Source organism: Phocoena phocoena, chromosome 17 (assembly GCF_963924675.1).
Source record: "Phocoena phocoena chromosome 17, mPhoPho1.1, whole genome shotgun sequence".
In the NCBI taxonomy this organism is placed as follows: Eukaryota; Metazoa; Chordata; class Mammalia; order Artiodactyla; family Phocoenidae; genus Phocoena; species Phocoena phocoena.
In genome coordinates, this window is record NC_089235.1 from 12141657 (window position 1) to 12163275 (window position 21619).

Here is a 21619-nt window from a genome sequence, read left to right on the forward strand (position 1 = left end):
ACAAAAAAAGAATATTACAGACCAATATCACTGATGAATATAGATGCAAATATCCTCAACAAAATATAGCAAACAGAATTCAACAACACAGTAAAAGGATTATATACCATGATCAAGTGGGATTTATCCCAGGGATGCAAGGATTCTTCAATATATGCAAATCAATCAATGTGATACACCATTTTAACAAATTGAAGAATAAAACCCGTATGATCATCTCAATAGATGCAGAAAAACCTTTTGACAAAATTCAACACTCATTTATGATAAAAACTCTCCAGAAAGTGGGCACAGAGGGAACCTACCGCAACATAATAAAGGCCATATAGGACAAACACAATGGTGAAAAACTGAAAGCATTTCCTCTAAGATCAGAAACAAGACAAGGATGTCCACTCTTGCCACTATTATTCAACATAGTTTTGGAAGTCCTAGCCACAGCAATTAGAGAAGAAAAAGAAATAAAAGGAATACAAATTGGAAAAGAAGTAAAACTGTCACTGTTTCCAGATGACATTATACTATACTAAAGAATCCTAAAGATGCCACCAGAAAACTACTAGAGCTAATCAGTGAATGTGGTAAAGTTGCAGGATACAAAATTAATGCACAGAAATCTCTTGCATTCCTATACACTTACAACGAAAGATCAGAAAGAGAAATTTGGGAAACAAAGCCATTACCATTGCAAAAAAAAAGAATAAAATACCTAAGAATAAACCTACCTCAGGAGGTAAAAGACCTGTACTCAGAAAACTATAAGACAGGCTTCCCTAGAGACACAGTGGTTAAGTCCACCTGCCAACGCAGGGGACACAGGTTCGAGCCCTGGTCCGGGAGGATGCCGTGGAGCAAGTAGGCCTGTGCATCACAGCTACTGAAGCCCGTGTGCCTAGAGCCGTGCTCCGCAACAAGAGAGGTCACCATGATGAAAAGCCCGTGCACCACAGCGAAGAGTGGCCACTGCTCGCCGCAACTGGAGAGGGCCCATGCGCAGCAACAAAGACCCAACGCAGCCAAAATAAATAAATAAAATTTTATAAAAACCTATAAGACACTGATGAAAGAAATCAAAGATGACACAAACAGATGGAGAGATATACCATGTTCTTGGATTGGAAGCATCAATATTGTGAAAATGACTATACTACTCAAAGCAAACTACAGATTGAATGCAATCCCTACAAAATTACCAGCGGCATTTTTTACAGAACTAAAACAAAAAATCTTATAATTTGTATGGAGACACAAAAGACCCCAAATAGCAAAAGCAAACTTGAGAAAGAAAAACAGAGCTGGAGGAATCAGACTCCCTGACTTCAGACTATACTACAAAGCTACAGTAATCAAGACAATATGGTACGGGCACAAAAACAGAAATATAGATCAATGGAACAGGACAGAAAGCCCAGAGATAAACCCACACACCTATGGTCAACTAATCTATGACAAAAGAGGCAAGGATATACAATGGAGAAAAGACAGTCTCTTCAATAAGTGGTGCTGGGAAAACTGGACAGCTACATGTAAAAGAATGAAATCAGAACACTCCCTAACACCATACACAAAAATGAACTCAAAATGGATTAAAGACCTAAATGTAAGACCAGACACTATAAAACTCTTAGAGGAAAACATAAGAAGAACACTCTTGGACATAAATCACAGCAAGATCTTTCTTGACCCATCTCCTAGAGTAATGGGAAAAAAAATAAACAAATGGGACCTAATGAAACTTAAAAGCTTTTGTACAGCAAGGGAAACTATAAACAAGACGAAAAGACAACCCTCAGAATGGGAGAAAATCTTTGCAAATGAGTCAACAGACAAAGGATTAATCTCCAAAATATATAAACAGCTCATGCAGCTCAATATTAAAAAAACAAACAACCCAATTCAAAAATGGGCAGAAGACCTAAATAGACATTTCTCCAAAGAAGACATACAGATGGCCAAGAGGCACATGAAAAGCTGCTCAACAGCACGAATCATTAGAGAAATGCAAATTAAACTACCATGAGATATCACCTCATACCGGTTAGAATGGACATCGTCAGAAAATCTACAAACAACAAATGCTGGAGAGGGTGTGGAGAAAAGGGACCCCTCTTGCACTGTTGATGGGAATGTAAATTGATACAGCCACTATGGAGAACAGTATGGAGGTTCCTTAAAAATCTAAAAATAGAATTACCATATGACCCAGCAATCCCACTACCGGGCATATACCCTGAGAAAACCATAATTCAAAAAGACACATGCACCCCAGTGTTCACTGCAGCACTAGTTACAATAGCCAGGTCATGCAAGCAACCTAAATGCCCATCAACAGATGAATGGATAAAGAAGATGTGGTACACATATACAATGGAATATTACTCAGCCATAAGAAGGAATGAAACTGGGTCATTTGTAGAGACGTGGATGGATCTAGAGACTGTCATACAGAGTGAAGTAAGTCAGAAATAGAAAAACAAATATTGTATATTAATGCATGTATGTGGAACCTAGGAAAATGGTACAGATGAACCGGTTTGCATGGCAGAAACAGAGACACAGATGTAGAGAACAAACGTATGGACACCAAGGGGGGAAAGCGGGGGCAAGTGTTGGGGGTGGTGGTGGTGGGATGAACTGGGAGAGTGGGATCAACATGTATTCACTAATATGTATAAAATAGATAACCAATAAGAACCTGCTGTATAAAAAGTAATAAAATAACTTCAAAAATTCAAAAAAAAGAATGCAAAAACACTGTATTGCTAATAACGAGAATGCCAAGCATTTACAAACACTACCAAATAAACAAATAAATAAATGCAACTGTTATTAAATGCTGTATTAGATGACAACTATGGGGCTGTCTGCCCCACAAGTGTTTGCATGTGGTCAAACAAACATGGAAACCATACCAATGGATGCAGAAAAGAAAGCAAACTTCTCTTTCCTCACCGTGCCTGTATTCGTTTGCTAGGGTTACCATAACAAAATACCACAGACTGGGTGGCTTAAACAACAGTTTTTTTTCTCACCGTTGTGGAGGCAAGAGGTCCAAGACCAAGATGTCAGCAGGCTTGGTTTCTTCTGAGGCCTCTCTCCCGGGCTTGCAGGTGCGTGCCTTCTTGCCGTGTGTTCACATGGTTGTCTGTGTGTCTGGTGTCTCTCCCTCTCCCTATATCCTCATCTTATAAGGACACTAGTCAAAGTGGATGAGGACCCACGCTAACAGCCCCATTTTAATTGTCTCTTTAAAGGCCCTATCTCCAAGTATAGTCACATTCTGAAAGTTCGAGGTTCATTATAAGTGGCGGGGGGGCATACGTTAGCCCACAACACAGGTCATCAATTTCTCAAAATCATGCCAGTTTTCAGTTTGCCGTATATTTGGACCATGAGTTTTTTATGAAGCTCTATGTACTTTTTTAGAAATTCCTAGTTTTGGTTTGCTTTCTGAGAAAATCAACATGCCTTTATCACATCCCTAAGCTCTTCCTGGTCCTTCGTCACGTTCACTGTGAAAGAATCCATTTTCTTCTTCAAAGATCATCTTCCTAGAGCCCTCTGACCTCTTCTGTTTTTTCCTAATTCTTCCTGATTGCTTTCTTGGCTTGCTGCATCACTGTTAATCTGGGATTTACATTGAGTTCCTGAGTTGGTCCCTTTCTTCTTTTTAAATCCTGGGTACTCCTCTTTCTTGGATTCTTGTTTTGATGAAGTACATCTGTGGCAGACATAGAGTATTTGCTCCTAGACTGCCTTTCCAGAAAGGACTCACTGCCCAGCTGCAAGGAGGATGGTTAACTGAGAGCCTCCTGGTGTTAACTTCTTCAGGATTCACCTCAGTTTCCTGGCCAAGGTTGTCAGCTTCTGACAAGGAGGTTGTATAAGGGCCTAGCCATTTCTGCCCCACTCAGGACTCCACTAAAGGGAAATCTGCTCTGCAGCTACCAAGGGGGCTGGTAGAGACTTTGTCAGGTCTGCGTCACTGTCTGATGGCTACCCCCACCCAGTACTGTGTCTTCCCCTTTTCTGTTCACGGATGTTACCGTCCAGTAAACTTTTGTACTCTAATTCTGTGTCAGCTTCTGCTTCCTGGAGAAACCAATCATTATAAGAACCTCAAGTAACATTTTTTTTAAAAAGTTGTTTCAGAAAGGAATCACGGGATTTAAACTTTGAGACTTTGTGTGAATTATCTATTTGTCCTCATATGTGATCGCTACTTTGATTGGTTATACAATTCTAGGTTCAAAATTATTTCCCCACAGAAATTTGAAGGCCTTGCTCTACTGTATTCTAGCATCCAGTATTTCTGATAAGAAATCTGATCATAATCTGATTCTCATTCCTTTGTAGCTAGCCTGTTTTTCTGTTTTTTTCCCCATCTATGAAAGCTTTGGGGGTTTCATCTTTATCCTCAATGCTTTAAAATTCCACTAGCCTGTGTCCAGACACAGCTGTTTTTCATTCACCCTACTTGGATGGCCCTTTCAATAACTAATGTCTTTCTTACATTCCTTTCCTTACATTGTCTCTGCTTTCTTTCCCTTTCTGGAACTCTGACTAGATAGCCATTGTGTCTTCTGGGTCTATCCGCCATGCTTTTAGGTGTATATTTTCTGCTCTCTCTATTCTGGTGTCCTGGGAGATATTTTCCATTCTATCTTCTATAACTCGAAATTTGATCTTTTGCCATAATCAGTGTTATTTTTCACGTTAGCAATCACTCTTAGTTTTCAAGAAGTCAACTTTTCTCTCCTTGCTCCTTTTAATACCACCTTGTTCTGGTGTCCCTGAGAATATCAATTAGCATTTTAAAAAGTGGTTTTGTATTATTCCTTGCATCATCTGTTTCCTCCAGGATCAGTTATTTTGTTTGTTCATCTTGGACTTTAAGTTGTTTTTGTTTCCTCTCAAATGCCTGGGAGACATATGTTCATATTCATGAATCAAGGACTACGTTGACTGGGGTTTGTAAAATGCCTGGGTCCTGGGGATAAGCAGGGTTTTTCATTTCTATGGTGCTGGCCCAAGATGCTCCAAACTGCCAACTTAATTGTGAGTGGGGTGGGGCAGCCTTTCTTTCTCTCCAGGTCTCTTTATTATCAGGCTCTACTCTGCCTCTCTCCCCAGCCCTACACTCACCCCATAGGCTCTCCCCAGGCAAACCTACTCAGCTTAAGCAGTTCTCCAGGTAGCTCCAGCTGGGGCAAAGGCTGCAGCAGCTGCAAACTGTTGTGGGCCTCCGACCTTTGAGCTGCTGCCTCTGTGCCTGAAGCCTCTTCGGAGCTCCACAGGGAAAATGGTTGTTTCTGCAAGCTTCTAGAACGTGTATTCTGAGCTGTGACTTTCTCCATTTTGGGCCATGTATCTATTCAATCTCACTTGCTTTCCACAATCCCAGAAATTATTTTAAAGCTCAGGTTTGCTGATTGTACCTACTTTGTTTTCCATGTGGCATGAGACTTTTTCTTCTTGTATATCTTTATTATCTTTCACTGGCATCCTAGGAAAGAGGGATGCAATCATGTGTCCAACCCTTCTCACCGTATGCTCACATGACTGGAAGAGAGGAGGCATCTCTCTGAGGTCTCTTTCATAAGGGCACTAATCCCATTCATGAGGGCTGTGACATCACGACTTAATCACTTCCCATAGGCTCCACCTCCTAATACCATCAGTTGGGCATTAGGTTTTCAACATATCAATTTGGGGCCAGGCGGAGGGACTAAATATTCAATCTTCGGCAACAGACTAAGGGATAAGGGCCAGGAATTTTTAGGGTAGTGGGGATGGAGGGGTGCAGCACCATGTTTCCAACTGTGTGCACTAGAGAAGCAGAGAGAGAAGCTGAGAGGCGCTGAGGAAAACCACAAGGAGGCTTAGTTACCACTCCTCCATGGTTTCCCTGGGACACTCCTGTATCACCGTAATACATGCCACTTGCTTACATTAGCTCTGTGTGGATTTCTATCACAAGTAAGAGGGCCAGAAATCAAGAAACATCTTGGCCCTCCTGGAACGCGTCACTCTTATCTGGCTGGCTGTTTTGGAAGAGGGTGCATCAGGAAGGGGTTACACCAAGGGGCCAGGATTCCACCACAGTGGAGGCCACCACAGTGACCTCTGCGGATAATAAACGCCTGACTTGCCACCCTATAAAATAAGACAGTACGAATAAAATGAAGGCCCTTTCCTCTTAGCCTAATTTACAAGGTTCTTTCCATAAACTTCGGGGGAGGGGTGCGACACATCTCCCCCGCCTCTCACAGAGATAGTATTTTTTTAACTCTCGGAGACACTATATAACTTTAAAGAGCTACCAGCTTGTTACGTGAGAAAAATGGCAAAATGAAACAAAAATAAAGCTCACCATTTCGTTCAAATAGCCTGTGCTTGCCCCACCCTCTAAATTTTTAACTCCTTTTAACCATGTTTGTGTGGCCTTAAGGAAGCCGCTTTCCCACTTAATGACTAGCCCTTTTCCCTAACCTCGCATTTTCTCTTCCTTAACTCATCCTCACATTGTATTAAAACTTTTACTTTGGGGAGCTGTTACCTTACTTGGGGAGACTTAAGAACTAATTCTAAACCCAATTCCACAAGTAAGATTAATAACTTCAAAATAAAAACTCAGTTTGCTCAAACCAACATTATGCCCTCTTGGTTGAAAGGCCCTTGAGGGCAGAACCCAAATCATTAGACGGTTTTTCTGCTCTGCTGACAACCAAGAAGGGGTTTGTTAAATGAAATGTAAAATGGGAGCGGGCTCCAAAGAACCTTGTAAATAACTTTGCTCCCTCTGCACTGTCGGGCATGGCTGGCGTGATTTAGTAACTGGGTGACTGCAACGTCTTCAAATCCTTCCAAGACCTGAAGAGCTGAGCCATGGTAGACGCAGCCCCGCGACATTAACCAGCTTTGTCCTGGGAACTGCGGGCTTGACCTTGGGGCTCCCTCCCCACATCCTACCTGGAGCCCGCGGGAACCGCCCCTCCTTTCCTCGGCTCTGCCCCGCGCCGTCCTCCTCGCCCGGCTACCGGCGTCCCGTTATTAGTGTTCGCCAACATCTCAACATCTCGAAAGTTCCACAGGCGGCATCGGAAACCAAGCCTGGTGGCTCTCCGCCCTCGAGGTGTGGTAAACTCTCGGCATTTGTGCTTGGGAGAACTCCAAAGTAGTAAAAGTCTCTGATTTTGAAAACTAAGGGGACAAAAACGCCAAGACTGGAAGGAATCGTACCTACAGTCCTCTGATTCGTAGTCGGACGCATCGCCCTGCACCACGGACCCCTCACACGAAAGGTGAGGAGACATAAAGGTTACAGAATAGGGAAACCACACCCGACAGTAACTCCCCTAACACCGGGAGTAAAGAAAAAGTGCGACAGACACGCGGAGGAGTCTTGAGTCTTGACACGAGAGTTCGGAACTCACTTGTACCGCAGTCAGGCTCCGCGAGCCACAGCCGGGTAGTCTTTCTGCGCACGCGTAAAACAACATTCGGGCACGTACTCCCTTCGCGCCCCACTCCCTCCATTACGCATGCTCAGTTTCATCTCTGGGTAAGGGTTGAGCACGCTCTGGTTCCTAGTTATTGAATCTCAGGGGGCGGGGGCACCAGGCCTACATGTTCCTTCGATAGCTCAGTTGGTAGAGCGGAGGACTGTAGTTAATACCCTTAAGAGACATCCTTAGGTCGCTGGTTCGACTCCGGCTCGAAGGAGACAAGGACGTTTTTGTCGAGCTTCCTATGATTTATGGTCCTTTCCGCATAAGGATTTCTCTGATAATACATTACTTTCCAAATAACAGGTCCAAACCCGTAGCTTCCTCGGTGTGAATCTTTTGCGAATCCCGGAAACAGGGACATGCGGTCCGAGTTCTGAGTGAGCGGGGCACTGAGCCTGCGCTCAGCGGGGAGGCTGCCGGGTCACGGCCTTCGCTTGTTTCTAAAGCGTCTTTGGCGTTTCCCGAACCCCTGAGTGCCGACACGGCTAAGCCGCGTCCCGGGCCAACGGCCGGCTCCCAGGGGCCAGGCCCCTGACCCAGTCCTCAGAGCCCATGCAAGGTCGGCGATGCGAACGCTCGGGGCGGCTGCCGTGAGGAGCTGGGAGGTCCCCAAGGAGGATCTCGTGCCCAAGGAACCTGGGAATCACGAAGGCAACGTGGTAGAAAACACACGAAGCCTAGAAAAATGACTAAAAGTTATGAAGATGGGTTGAGGACCTATCCCCTCACTCCCTTCGATAGCTCAGCTGGTAGAGCGGAGGACTGTAGACTGGTGTCTCATAGCTATCCTTAGGTCGCTGGTTCGATTCCGGCTCGAAGGAGAGAGGCTTTTTTTGTTGTTGTTGTTGTTACTTTGGCCTTAACCATGAAACAGGGACAAGAATGTGGTCAAGAATATTTATCTTCGCTTCTAAACGCTCTGTTCTCTCTCTAGAGGAAGAGATAAGCAGCCGTGGCCAGCGGTGGGGGATTAGCTCAAATGGTAGAGCGCTCGCTTAGCATGCGAGAGGTAGCGGGATCGATGCCCGCATCCTCCAGTTTTTCTCCCGCTCTCCAGTGGTCCTTTTTCTTTTGATTCTCATTCAACTCGAACAAGAGTTGAAAGGAGTTGGGCGAGCTTGAGGTTACCGCTATTAAAACTTCCCAGACGAGGGTACTTGAGGGGATAATTTTTCTAATTTAAAAATTTTAGACCCATTTACTTTGTGAAGTTCACGAAATTAGTTTTCTCTCCAAAAGTGGAGACAGATTGCAACCACGTCTGTCGGCACTCTGAGTCTTTTGTGATTTGTGATTGATGGCTGCACTTACAGGGACCCATCTGAGTCTAAACTGCGCAGAATTAAAGGGACCTGACAGAAAAACAAAAACAGAACTTAGAAAAGGACGCTGCTACTTTAAACTTACGTTGAGCTGAGGAGGCGGGGACTATTCTGGTCCATCTCATCTGCATACTGTGGGGTGCCTGGCTCCTGGCAGATCCAAGACGGATGTGATAAAGCAAGGCGGGTACCTGAGGACAGGTGAGGAAGTGGAAAAGACCCTGGACCCAGAGGCTTCTTGTTGGAGGAGGATTCTAACGCCATTTTCCTCCTGGGAAGTAACTTTGGAGAGTTCATTAGAGACCACCACAGAGAGGGAATCAACTGGAGAAAAGTTCTAGCTCGGGCTGCTCTTGAGTGTGGTCTGTTTAGACATGTTTAGACATGACAAAAACAAACACAAATACACACACTCATTGAAAAGTTCAATTTAGCAGAACACACAAAAAGTCTTTTCTGGTAATGAAGTCTCTCTATCCTAATTTTCTAGAATATAGCCATGAAAAAGCTGTTGAAACGATATTGCAGTTGTCAACACAAAATATAGACCTAGACAAAGGCAGAGATAACACCTTTTATGAGGATTACAGTTGAGAAGTGAAAATACTTTTATTTCCGTTTTAGGATTCTAGACAACCTGTATATTTTTGTTACCAATGTGTACAACCTGTTGTTTTTTATTGGCGTGTCTTTCATTTTCTAGGGCAGCTTCTATTTTAAATTCTGTTCAATAAAGTCTCTATTGAATGTATAATGATTCACTTAAAATACATCATTTTTTTCGTGAAAACAAATTTACAAAGTAGGAAAAAGAATCCTTTTATCAGATGATATGTCCCAATTTCTGGTTGGGATGATGGGTGTTCTAGCTGGTGGGCTGGAGGAGCTGGCAGTGAAACTATAATAACTACAAGAGCAAGAAACGGGTAATAAGTAAAGGAATTGTTAGCAACTGTACCCCAAATCCAGGTGGAGAACACATGTTTGGGACAAGTGAGCTGGGCAAGAACTCAAACAATATCTCAGGATCAACAACTCAGGTGTGGAATGGAATTCATATAAGAAGTCTATAGATATAAGCTGAGAGGCACTATTGCCTAATGGTTAGTCATGTGGGCTGCGAAACCTGATAGACTTTCTTGTCTTTACCATTCTCTATCTGGGTGACCTTGGGCAAGTTGCTTGACATCTTGGTACTTCAGTTTCCTCATCTGTAAAATAGGGATGATAATAATGGTTCCTACTTTTAATGTAAAGCCCTTCTTACAGTGCCTGGCACATAGTAAACACACAATGAACATTAGCTGTTATCAGTGTATGTTATTAGCACACCATAGAGGGAAGGCCTGGAGGGAATATTCTAGAGTTTACACGAGTGTTTATATAAATATATATGAAAGTGCAGGAAAGAGGTGCTTGGATTTCCTCTGCAGGGAAAGTAGAACAATTCTAAAAATACAAAATGATGGTTAAGTGAATTATGGTATGACCATGTAATAGTACAGCCTTTGAAATTTTATTTATTAAGAATTTCTACTGACTTGGGAAATGTTAATAATTGAATATTAAGTGAATAAAGTAGGCACAGAGCAATATAAACAATAACAGTATAAACAAGCATGAATTACCTGTAGGAAACACTGAAGAATGCATTAAGATGTTAATACTAGTGACCTTTGGCTAGTAGGATTACTGTGATTTCTTCTTCCTTAAAATTTAAAAATATTTTTAAGTTCTGTAATAACCATTTATTACTTTAATTGAAAATATAGATGAATTCTAAAACATTAAAAGCTAACATTTATTCAGCACCTCTGACAAGCCAAGCACAGTTCTAGTTACTTCACATGTGCTAACTCATTTATTTCTCTCATAAAGAAAACACCAGGCCCAGATGCTTTCAGTGGTGATTTTACCAAACATTTAAGGAAGAAATCACACCAATTGTACACAAACTTCCAGAAAATTGAAGAGGAGGGAGCATTGTCTAACTTATTCCATGAAGCCCTCATTATCTTGATCCCAAAACTAAGCAAAGACATTACATGAAAACTACAGACCAATATCCTTCATGAACATAGATGCAAAATTTTTCAACAAAATTTTAGCCAGTTAAATCCAACAATATATAAAAAGGAAAATACATCATGACCAAATGGGTCTTTTTCAAGAATACAAGATTAGTTCAACATTCAAAATTCAAGGTAATTTGTCAGTACTAAAGTACAGTACTAAAGAAAAAAAAGTACAGTACTAAAGTACAGTACTAAAGAAGAAAAACTACACGATCATTTCAGTAGATGCAGAAAAAGCATTCGACAAAATTCAACATCCAGTCCTGATTTTTCAAACTGTCAGCAAACTTGGAAGGCAGGGAGAAGGGAACTTCCCCAACCTGATAAAGGGCATCAATGAAAAACACACAGCTAACATTAAACTTAGTAATATGAATGCTTTCCTCTTAAGATCAGGAAAGAAGCAAGGAAGACCATTCTGGGGTCTCTAGCCAGTGCAACATGGCAAGAAAAATGAAGTAAAAGACTTCCAGATTGGAAGGGAAGAAATAAAACTATCTCATTATTTAAAATACTGATTATATGTTGAAATGATAATAGTTTATATGGTTTGGGGTTAAATAAAATATATTAATAAAATTAATTTCATTGGTTTCTGTTTTTTAATGTGGCTACTAGAAATTTAAAATCTTATATATGGCTCATATTTGTTACTCACATCTTATTTCTATTGTACAGTTAGGTCAGAGAGGTAGGTAGGGGACAAATCATGCCAGGCCTTAGGGATCACAGTGAGGATTAATGTCTTTATCCCTAGGGGTAATATGACCATTAATGGGATTTAAATAGAGTGTGACACATGAGAAGCAGATTGCAGAAGGCAAGAGTAAATTCAGAGACATCAGTTAGTAGGCTGGGGTGGAGGGGAGGTAAGACTAGATTGTGTGCATTGAGGGTGGAGCCAAGTGTCCCTGATCTTGGAGCCAAGGTAAGGAGTTCAGACATGGCCATTGGGAAGGCCTTACACTAAAGTATTTGCTACTTTTAGGGATTGTCACTGTTTATTTCTGGCATGTGAACTATGCCAAGAAATGTTCAGAGGAAAGTACAATATGTTAGTTTTCTAACATTTCCTTAGAGATATGTATGATGAAGTAAAATTTATAAACAACAGATTTGGAGAAGGATTAATTATCAAGAAGTAAAAAAGCTTTCAGCCAGAAGTTTGCAAACTATCTAATGAAAGAAATGCCACTTCGCTTCTGTTAAGTACTTTTCAAGTTAGTTAATTTCATTTTTAGTTTAGCTTTTGTAAAATGTTTCTTTTCACTAAAAAATTTAAAATCACATATTCAAGCTGCCTATTGCCAGAAAAACAGCCAAACTGAAAAAACTGACAATGTAAACCGAAGGAAAATGTTAAGCATTTTGTAGATGTCAAGAGTCCTTGGTGTAAGAAGACGGACGGATGGATGGACGGATGATGGATCAATACTGCAGGGAAAAACTAACAACCTCATTGTCTTAGTTTAAGAGGACCTGGTCTGTGAACTATTAAGCATTGGCTTTTGTTTTGGCATGGAATTAAAGTGATTTTCAGGAGACTTAACTGGTGCTGGAGTTGACCTGAAAGTCTGAGTCCACTCATGACCTAGTGTTCCAGTCTAACTAAACCTTCTTCTCCAGCAACCCCTACTGTCTGCCTCCATAACCACACAGTCTGGTGCTTCTCTGCTTGTTTTGACGATTTTGTCAAACGCCAACTTTCTCACTTCTGGTGGGTAAAAGAAAGAAGAATTCTCATTCCTCTACCTTAGAGAATGAGCTGAAATCAAGATCAGCCTTCCAGTTCCTCTTGTTTTCTCTTCCTCCAGGGCTGCACTCTGCCTCACTGCTTTGCTTCAAACTATATCTATTTTTTACTTCCCTTTAGCTCCACTTTCCATCTATTTTGTTTGATGAATGGCTAGCTAGCTCCTGGAGCTAAGTCTAGATTATTTTCAAGTACCTGGATTTGCAATTATGTATGTTAAAGAGACAAAAAGAACATGGGTAAATGAAATGCTGAGGACATTCTGGAATCCTTGGGAAGTATACTTATTCTGACACTGATTCTCTGGGAACTTTCTAATGCCTCCTATTCCCCAGAGTTCTCTGTCTTGTTTTGCAAGTTGGAATCTAGAGTTGATGTTGCTTTTCTAACTATTCTGGGGTTAGAGGAGTTTCATATCACCCTAACCAGAAAGTATAAAACCCACCAAAAGAGAGGAAGCCAGTTCCTGCCAGAGAATCCTTCATATACATTTCAATTTTCTCCAAAGGGTTTTTTTTCCCCCCCAAAGGCTTTTTAATATCTTATGTTCTAGGACTTGTGTCCAATGTGGTGACCTCCAGTCCCATATGGTTATTTAAACATATGTTTAAATTGAATAAACTTAAAAATTCACAGACTTCCCTGGTGGTACAGTGGTTGGGAATCTGCCTGCCAATGCAGTGGACACAGATTCGAGCCCTGGTCCAGGAAGATCCCACTTGCTGCAGAGCGGCTGAGCCCGTGCACCATAACTGCTGAGCCTGTGCTCTGGAGCCCGTGAGCCGCAACTGCTGAGCTCATGTGCCACAACTACTGAAGCCTGCGCACCTGGAGCCCATGCTCTGCAACAGGAGGGGCCACCGCAATGAGGAACCTGTGTACTGCAACGAAGAGTAGCCCCCACTCGCTGCAACCGGAGAGAGCCCACGTGCAGCAATGAAGACCCAACGCTGCCATAAATAATGAAAAAAAATGTCAGTTCCTGAGTTGCACTATACACATTTCAAGTACTCAATAGCTACCTGTGGCTAGAGGTTGGCCAGCACAGATGTAGAACATTTACATCATTGCAGAAAATTCTAATGGACAATGTGCTGTAGAGTATGGGGTGGGGTAGCTTAGTGGATGAGTCAAAAGGTATCATTCTGCGCAACTACTTAACTTCCCTGAGCCACAGTTGGCTCAATGGAGATAATATCATCTACTCTAGAGAGCTATCCTAAGAAATGATTGGTACTCTTCAAATATTTATTATGTTTGTTGTGGTGGTGTAGTACTAAAGTAAGGGATTTTAGAACCTCATTTTCTCCCTCCCAGAGATTAAGAACACACTGAGATCTACATTTCCGTGGACGCTGAAGTCTGGGTTCATTTGGCCTGGTAGCTAGAGGTTGAAAGAGGTCAAGAGTCTTCTCTTTCTGTTGTCACCCCTCAGTGTCAAGTCCACCGTGGGCGTAAACTCAGGTTCTTAGGGACCCATCTTGCTTCCTTTGACTTATCTGGGGGATGTGGGAAACTTCTGGAGGAGGTGAGAGCCATGGTGGTTTTGCTTCAGCTTCTCAATGTGTCTAAACATACCCGTACCACAGTATGGTAGGACTCAAGAATGGGGGGAAATTGGTGCTTCAAACTATGGCAACTTCCTGTGTAATTACCCCGATTGGTTTCAACCCCCTGTGCTAGGGTGTGGGTAGGAGAGGGGAGGAAGTCACGCACCACCCCTAGAGAGTCCAGGGTACCTTCAGGAGACTAAGCTGGTTTTCGCATCTCTGTGGAGGCCCAGGTCCACGGCAGATTCCAGAGCCTTGAAGCTGACTTCAATTCTGATTCATTTCCAGAATTTCTGCCATCTCTCAGACTCTGAATGATTTGGGAGCAGACTAAAATTTTCTGGTTCCTCCCTAGGAACCAGAGTGCTACCCCCGTGTCCCACTCCCAACTCACATGCCCACCCCATAGATGGCTGGTCTCTGAGAGCTGGGGGAGCAGGAATGGAGGAAAGATGATGAAGAAGGGAAGGTGGTTCTTATCCATCAACCTGGCTCTTTTTCCTGTGGGCTTCTTGCTAGCTTCCTCTGTAGCTTCCAGGGGCAGTTCTAAGACAAAATGAAAGGCAGAGAGCAAGAAGGAGCAGAGAATAAAAGGAGAGGGTAGGGTTCAACTCTCCATCAAATAATTCAACTGGGGATTCTCAATGTTCATGCAGTTTCAGAGTGTTTTTTTCTACAAATACTGCTAAGTTAGGTTATGAAGCCCACTCACAGATAAAAGAACTGAAATCCAACTAGGTGAGGTCACTTTCCCTGGATCACCAGGTGAGGTGGACATGGGAGCTGGACCTCCTGACTCCCTGTGCAGCCTCTCACTGCATCATCTTGGTTGCTCTGGCTCAGGCACCTGAGTCACCCCTGAGGATTCTCCCCTCATAGCCACCAGAGTCCATTCCCTCCTTTCCTTCCCCACTGCCATTCGTCACCCAGGGCCAGGGCGTCATGACCTCTCACCTAGGCAACAACCTCCCATCTGGTCTTTAGCCAGGTCACCTTCACACTGACCTATCCCAACCAGCACTGAGATTAATTTCACCAATGCACAGCTCTCAGGGAAATGTCCCTGTGAGACACTCTCAACGACTTCCTGTTGCCTAATTTATTAAGTGGTAGAAACTCTTCAGCCCAGTATTCATGGGCTGCCAACGTACCAGAAGCATGGTCTGCACTCCAGCCTGAAGCACCACAGCTCTGAGCGTTCCCGGCACTCCTGTCTGCTTCTGTGCCTTCTCTTGGAGGCCCCACCTACGCCCCACGGCCCACAGAACGACATGCCCATTGGCGTCTAGGTTCCTCAGTGGATCCGTGCAAAGGCCACCCCACCCATGAAGCCCTCCTGATTCCTCCAACTCTGGAATTCTCTGTACTTTTTTTTTTTTTTTTTGGCCGTGCCGCACGGAATGGGGATCTTACTTTCCCGACCAGGGATCAAACCCGGAAGCGCAGAGTCTTAACCACTGGACCACAAGGGAAGTCCCTGAAGTTCTTTATCCCATTTTGTTTTGTACTGTGGTTCTGTATATGTACCACAGTACACATATGTACTGTGGTTCTGTATATGCGTGTCTTATCTCTACTATTTATTAGACTGAGCTCCTTGAGGACAATAGCCTGTATCTTGTTCGTCTTTCAAGACACATGATAAACACTCAACAAATATTTTTTGAAAGAATGAATTCCTCTTAAAAGGATAGGCTTGCCTATAGTGTATAGTATTAGTTTAAGTGCTCTTCCTTAGGTTGCAAGATATTTTACAGTAGAAACTTCATCTTTCTTAGAAAACAGCTCTCTTATTTTGCTCAGACCTCCATAGCCCATGTACAATAAACACAGTTAACTGTCTAGGCTAGGTGAACTGAATTAACTCAGTAAAACAATGTCACCAATTCCCTTATTCACTGTAGTTGCTAAACAGACATTGAAAGGAATAACAAAATTCTCCAAAGATCCCTGAAATGTTTATGAATATGTATAACTTATTATTAGTTAATAGAGCTTATTAGATTCTCAATAAACTCTCAGTGCACACAGCACTAAGGGCACACATAACCAGTCACAACGATCTACTCCTTACTCGTAATTAAGTGCACCCTGGGGCTGTGTTAACAAAATGTGTTCATTGTATGGGGTGTTTTAAATCAAGGAGAAATAAAGCTGCAAATTCATCACATAAAAAAATAGACATGTGTTTCTTATTTCATTTTTGATCTGATTTTAAATCTTTAAATAAAACATATAGATGAAACAGTTGTTTCACAAAATCCTGGCCAATATCAGAATTGAAATTGATGACTCAAGAGCAGACCAAGAATTCTCAGAAATGACCAGGGAAACTATCATTTAAAAAATCAACTTGGTAAATACAGACAAATGCAGAGGGGTACAGATATTTCAGACCAGATAAAACCCAGGTGTGGAAGCAGGATTCCATTTTCACTTCCACTGAAAATGGCACTGATATTTGTCCCCCACTATATGGCAAAATTAAATAATGGGTCTGCCACCCCATGTGCCAGTTACTACCTCATTACTGATTGGCGCAAACTAAAATTTTTAAAGATTGCCAAATTTTCTTTGTGTTTCTAGGTGTGTGTAGGGGTGGTGGTGTATATGATGAAGGAGGATTAGGAAAAAGAGAAAAGGGCATACTAGAGCTTTATTATACAACTTTGTTTTAAAAAAATTGGATCAACTGGTGTTTGGATTTTTTTAAAGTTTTGTGGATACTTTTATGGTGAAAAGATTTGAAATCAGTTTTTAAGTTGAAATTTTTCCCATTTCACAACCCTCACAAAGATGAAATATTTAACACTAAGCAAGTCTTTTTAGTTGATTACCCTTGTGAAGCCAGGATAATGACATGCCAAGCAGACATGCTTCGTTTGTTTTCACCTAGGATAGTATTATCATGCTACTTTTGGTGACTTGCTTCCTAAATTCTCAAGACAGAAATGGCATTCATTATACAGTGAGACTCTTGGACTATGTTCTCCCTGGTCCTGGAGAAGCCCATCACCAAGCCCTTGCTGACTGCTCACAGGGGGCATAGCTCAGCGACTGGGCACCAACATTTGCATTTGTTGTTGACAACTGTCAGCTTCACCTCCCTCTCCTCACAACCCCGTCTAAATGGGGTTTGTAATCCTCCTTCCCACCCACTCTCTTCACTCCCTGGGGTGGAAATGTTGGCCCCTGTTCTCTGTCACCTGTCAGAATCCATCCTCCTGTCACTGGCTTATACGGACAAGTCTGTCTGCTGTCATGTGACCCTCGGCTGCTAAAAACAGCTCCAGCCCCACTCTGAACCTGGGCCTGAAACAATGTCCTCCACGGAAAGAAACGTAAAGGACACTTGATCACACAATCCTTGGAATTATTTCCAGGAATCACTTGCAGAAACCATTCGAAGCACCCTTTCCCTGGCAGAGCACACAGGGACGGCCAGGAGATGAGCGCATCTTTGAATTACAAGTCTTTTTCCAAAGAGCAGCAGACCATGGATAACTTGGAGAAGCAACTCATCTGTCCCATCTGTTTAGAGATGTTCACGAAACCCGTGGTCATTCTCCCCTGCCAGCATAACCTGTGTAGGAAATGTGCCAGTGACATTTTCCAGGTAGGTTTGTTTGGAATGGAGGGGGTAGAAAAGATTCCCTCTTCTCCGAATCAAGCGCTTAACTTTGAGGTAATTTCTTTAGAAAGCTGTATAAGGTTGCATTTGTTAAAAAAAAAAAAAAGGTTTTAAAGTGATTTGCTTTGTACTTTGCTGTCAGCCTCCTTCTTACTCTCAAATCTAATTTTATTTCAATACCAAGAATCATACTTGTTTAAAAAAAACTGAATCTGTCTCAAAATTGTAAATGAATTACTGCCCAAGACATTAATGTTGGAGTTTCTGGCTGGAACTTTTGGTTATGAAAATGCTGGGTGGAAAATCACCTCATGCTGAAGACGGTACATGGCACTTGACGGTGGATAAGTGTTGGCCCTGCATTTCAGGACCACTTGCTGATAATGCCCTAAGGGACGATCTCACAGCAAGCTGAAAGCTGGAGTTGATGTTGTTCCTAGTGTAACAGAGAGTGAAGGGAAGCCTCTGAAAAGCTACCTGTGGCATTACTCAATTCCTCTTTTCTTGCTTGGCGAGAACAGGCCTCTAACCCGTACTTGCCGACAAGAGGAGGTAGCACTGTGGCCTCTGGGGGCCGATTCCGTTGCCCATCCTGCAGACACGAAGTGGTTTTGGACAGACATGGGATCTACGGGCTTCAGAGGAACCTGCTGGTGGAAAATATCATTGACATCTACAAGCAGGAGTCCACCAGGTAGGGTTCTCCTGTGTGTCAGACACATCTGAAGCTTGTCTTCATTATTTGTTTGTTTGTTTTAGTGGGTCGCTATACTGAATGCTTGTTTACCAATCAGGGGCTAATTGTTTTATAGGAAAATGTTTTTCCAAGTCAGTCCTTCCCAATGGGAGTGAGAGTTGCTCTTGGGAGGAGAGAAGGAAGCTGGGGCCCATGCTTTTGTATCAATTTCAGAATGAAGTAACTCATTAACGCTAATCCAGTCCAGATGGTGATATTGAAAGAGGCATAATGCTGCCCTACCCCCAGCCTTGTATTACATCCCTCGTAGACGTTTCTGCACTACACAGCTTCTTTATAGCTCCAGATTCTACACAGCAGAAAAATTAGAGTGCAAAACGACAGAAAATGAACAGAAATGGCATCTCCCCAAATCGGCCTGTTCTTAGTTCGGACAGTCTCATGTAAAAATTATCTAGAGGATAATAATAAAAACAAAATCCTCTGACATAGTTAGTCATGGTAGTGACTCTGGGAAGTAGCAAAGCAAGGTAGACTCCTGGGATTTAGCAACTTAGAGTTTAGAGACAGGGGAGGAAAAAAAAAGGCTGGAGCTCAGGTTATGTTTCCCTATTCTCTAGGTTATTCTTCCTGAATACTGTTGGCATGCACGCAGCATATACATCAGTCATTTTTTATTTTTTTGAAAAGGGCTTCTTATTCATCGAATCACACTGGCTACAGAGTTCCTTTCCTAGAGACAACACAGGGGGAGTTCATTCCTAGAAGTGCTGGTGTTGAGGAGCCCTTTTTCAACTGTACACAAGGCAGTCAAGTCCATAGCGCTTGACAGCAATACTGAGACCATCTAGAAATGATCTCACTGTGCTTCCTAGTAGGAGACACGGATTCACGGGACATCTGCAGGGCTCGAAGAGCCTTGTGCTCTTAGAAGGAAAGCTGTTCTCTAAATCGAACATATAATTATTATAATTGCTATGGCTATTCATTTCTGCTTAAGATTCAAAACTAAATTAGATAGTGCCAGGATATAGATGGTACTGGGAAGAAGAATTGCTGATGACATACTGCAGAGATACAGAGTGGGCCATTTCCCTCGCTTCCAAAATCTCTTGAGAAGAAGGAAAGTACCGCTGCTGTAATTAAGATCTGATCTCATTTTATTTCATTATTTTAAGATGCAAATAGATACACTGTCTCTTAAAAAAGTTAACCAGACAATTAATAACCAACTAATTACTAAGGCTGTTTATATAACAACTGATTCAGTGCCTGCGACAGTGCCTCGCACAGAGCAGTTGCTCCGTAAGTACCAGATGTTTAAGCAACACCATAAATCTTCTTACACGTTCTATTTATTGCCATAATTTTCTGTTTTGCTACTTGCGACAGTGAGAGCTTGAATGATGTGAAATAATAACAATAATGGTTATGTAATCCCGAGAAGAGGAGATGTTAAAATCTGTAGCGTAACACTACATGACACATCCTGGCTTTAAAGTCTATGCAATGCATCTGCCAAAACTAGTGCCTAGGTGAACAAATTAAAAGCAATGAACCAATCTCTAACAATGAAGCTCACAGCTGAGTGCCTAGTGGTGTTTTTGTGATTATCAGATTCTTCTTATGCTGCTGTTTCTTGAACCTGAGACTTGCCTTTGGGACATTTTTAATTGGTAGCAAAACCACAAATTGTACAGAGAGCTCGGGCACATGTTTGGACATAAACCCAGTTGTTCCCTGAGGGCTGGCAGATTTACCAGTCCAGACTCCTAAGCCTCAGGGTATGTGAGGTGACTCTGGAATAACTTTGAAATACAGAGTGAGATGAACCCTGGCCCACATTAAGGTGGAAGCAGAAAGGGCAGGGGCTGGTCAACTCTGGCCTCCCGCAGAATGGCTAGAGATTGTAGGTCTCAATAAAACCTGGCCTTCTTATCTAGAATTCTGCCTGGTGCTGAGCTAGCCAGAGCTTGCGGGGGGCGGGGGCCGGGGGGGGCGGTGACGCGAGAAGGAACTAATTTCACTAATATTAATAATGAACATAACGGGACTTCCCTGGTGGTCCAGTGGCTAGGGCTCCGCGCTTCCACTGCAGGGGTCACGGGTTCAATCCCTGGTCGGGGAGCAAGGATTCCACATGTCCCACGGCCAAAAAAAAAAAGAACATAATAATTAACCTTAAAATACAGCAAGTCAAACCAATATGTGTTGAATATGCGTCAGCCACCGTTCAGGGTGTTATACACATGAATCATGTAATTCTTTAATTCTCACGACTATTTTATTCAAAGTTATGCATATGCATAATTTTAAACATTCCAATCTCACTACAAAGCCTCGAAAGAGAGCTGCATTCCGTGCCCTACTCTCTCTTTGCCCCCAAGTCTCACTCCCCAGAGTCAGCCACGTTTAATTCTTTCAGCTGTTCTTCTGCCACTTATCACCCAGTGATGTGTGTCTGCTACTAGCAGGCTCCTATTCTTTGGTTTTTCAGTTTTAGACCTTATCTATTGACTTCACTGTAGACAATTAGGGCTGAGCCCCTGCATGGTTGGCTTTACCTTCTACTTTTCTTTTACTCTCCCCTGGGTTGAAGCCCTTGTTTCCTGGATCCTTTGTCGTCCTCTTTGTTGGTTTACTCTACTGTTTTTGTGGAGCACATCCTCAAGTAACCCCCTAAAGTGTGCAAAAAGTCCTCCTCTTTCCAGTCCCACCCCCTGCCCTGCACTCCTGGGTGCCTGGCCTCTGCAGTCCCAGGGCCTTTGCAGGGGGAGCCTGTAAAGCTTGAGCAGCTTGTCCTGTGCGCCTTTACCCTGCAGGCTCCCAGCAGAACCAAGATGCATTTCAAACAGGTCACGTCCCTTCGTCCAGCTGTTCCCAGTTTCCCACATTTGGTTGCATCTCTCCTCTGCTGTTATTTTGCTCATTTTTTGTCCTTATTGATTTATACCTTTTTATTCCCTTACTCTCATTTTAGTGGGATTTCAGCAGGAAACAAATAAATAAATGCGTTCATTTTGTCATATTTAATTAGAAGACTCCTAGTCCAATTTTCAGATATGAGTAAAAGCTGAGCC

The 21619-nt window shown here is 42.6% G+C and overlaps 1 protein-coding gene and 3 non-coding genes across 5 annotated transcripts in view; all 4 read left to right on the forward strand.

Moving 5' to 3' along the window:
- Window positions 1-7634: 7634 nt before the first annotated feature.
- On the forward strand, window positions 7635-7725 carry TRNAY-GUA (transfer RNA tyrosine (anticodon GUA)). Its single transcript is given in 2 exon segments — window positions 7635-7671; window positions 7690-7725. It is a non-coding gene; the product is annotated as a tRNA-Tyr (tRNA).
- Window positions 7726-8242: 517 nt separating this feature from the next.
- Window positions 8243-8332, forward strand: TRNAY-GUA (transfer RNA tyrosine (anticodon GUA)). Its single transcript is given in 2 exon segments — window positions 8243-8279; window positions 8297-8332. It is a non-coding gene; the product is annotated as a tRNA-Tyr (tRNA).
- Window positions 8333-8475: 143 nt separating this feature from the next.
- On the forward strand, window positions 8476-8548 carry TRNAA-AGC (transfer RNA alanine (anticodon AGC)). The gene has a single exon. It is a non-coding gene; the product is annotated as a tRNA-Ala (tRNA).
- A 9111-nt stretch (window positions 8549-17659) lies between these two features.
- The window catches only part of TRIM55 (tripartite motif containing 55), a 41529-nt gene continuing 37569 nt past the window's right edge, over window positions 17660-21619 (forward strand). For both annotated transcript variants that reach the window (XM_065895097.1, XM_065895099.1), the window contains exons 1-2: window positions 17660-17827; window positions 18364-18536. In XM_065895097.1, the coding sequence (XP_065751169.1) occupies window positions 17660-17827; window positions 18364-18536 (341 nt within the window). The remainder of the gene's footprint in view (window positions 17828-18363; window positions 18537-21619) is intronic.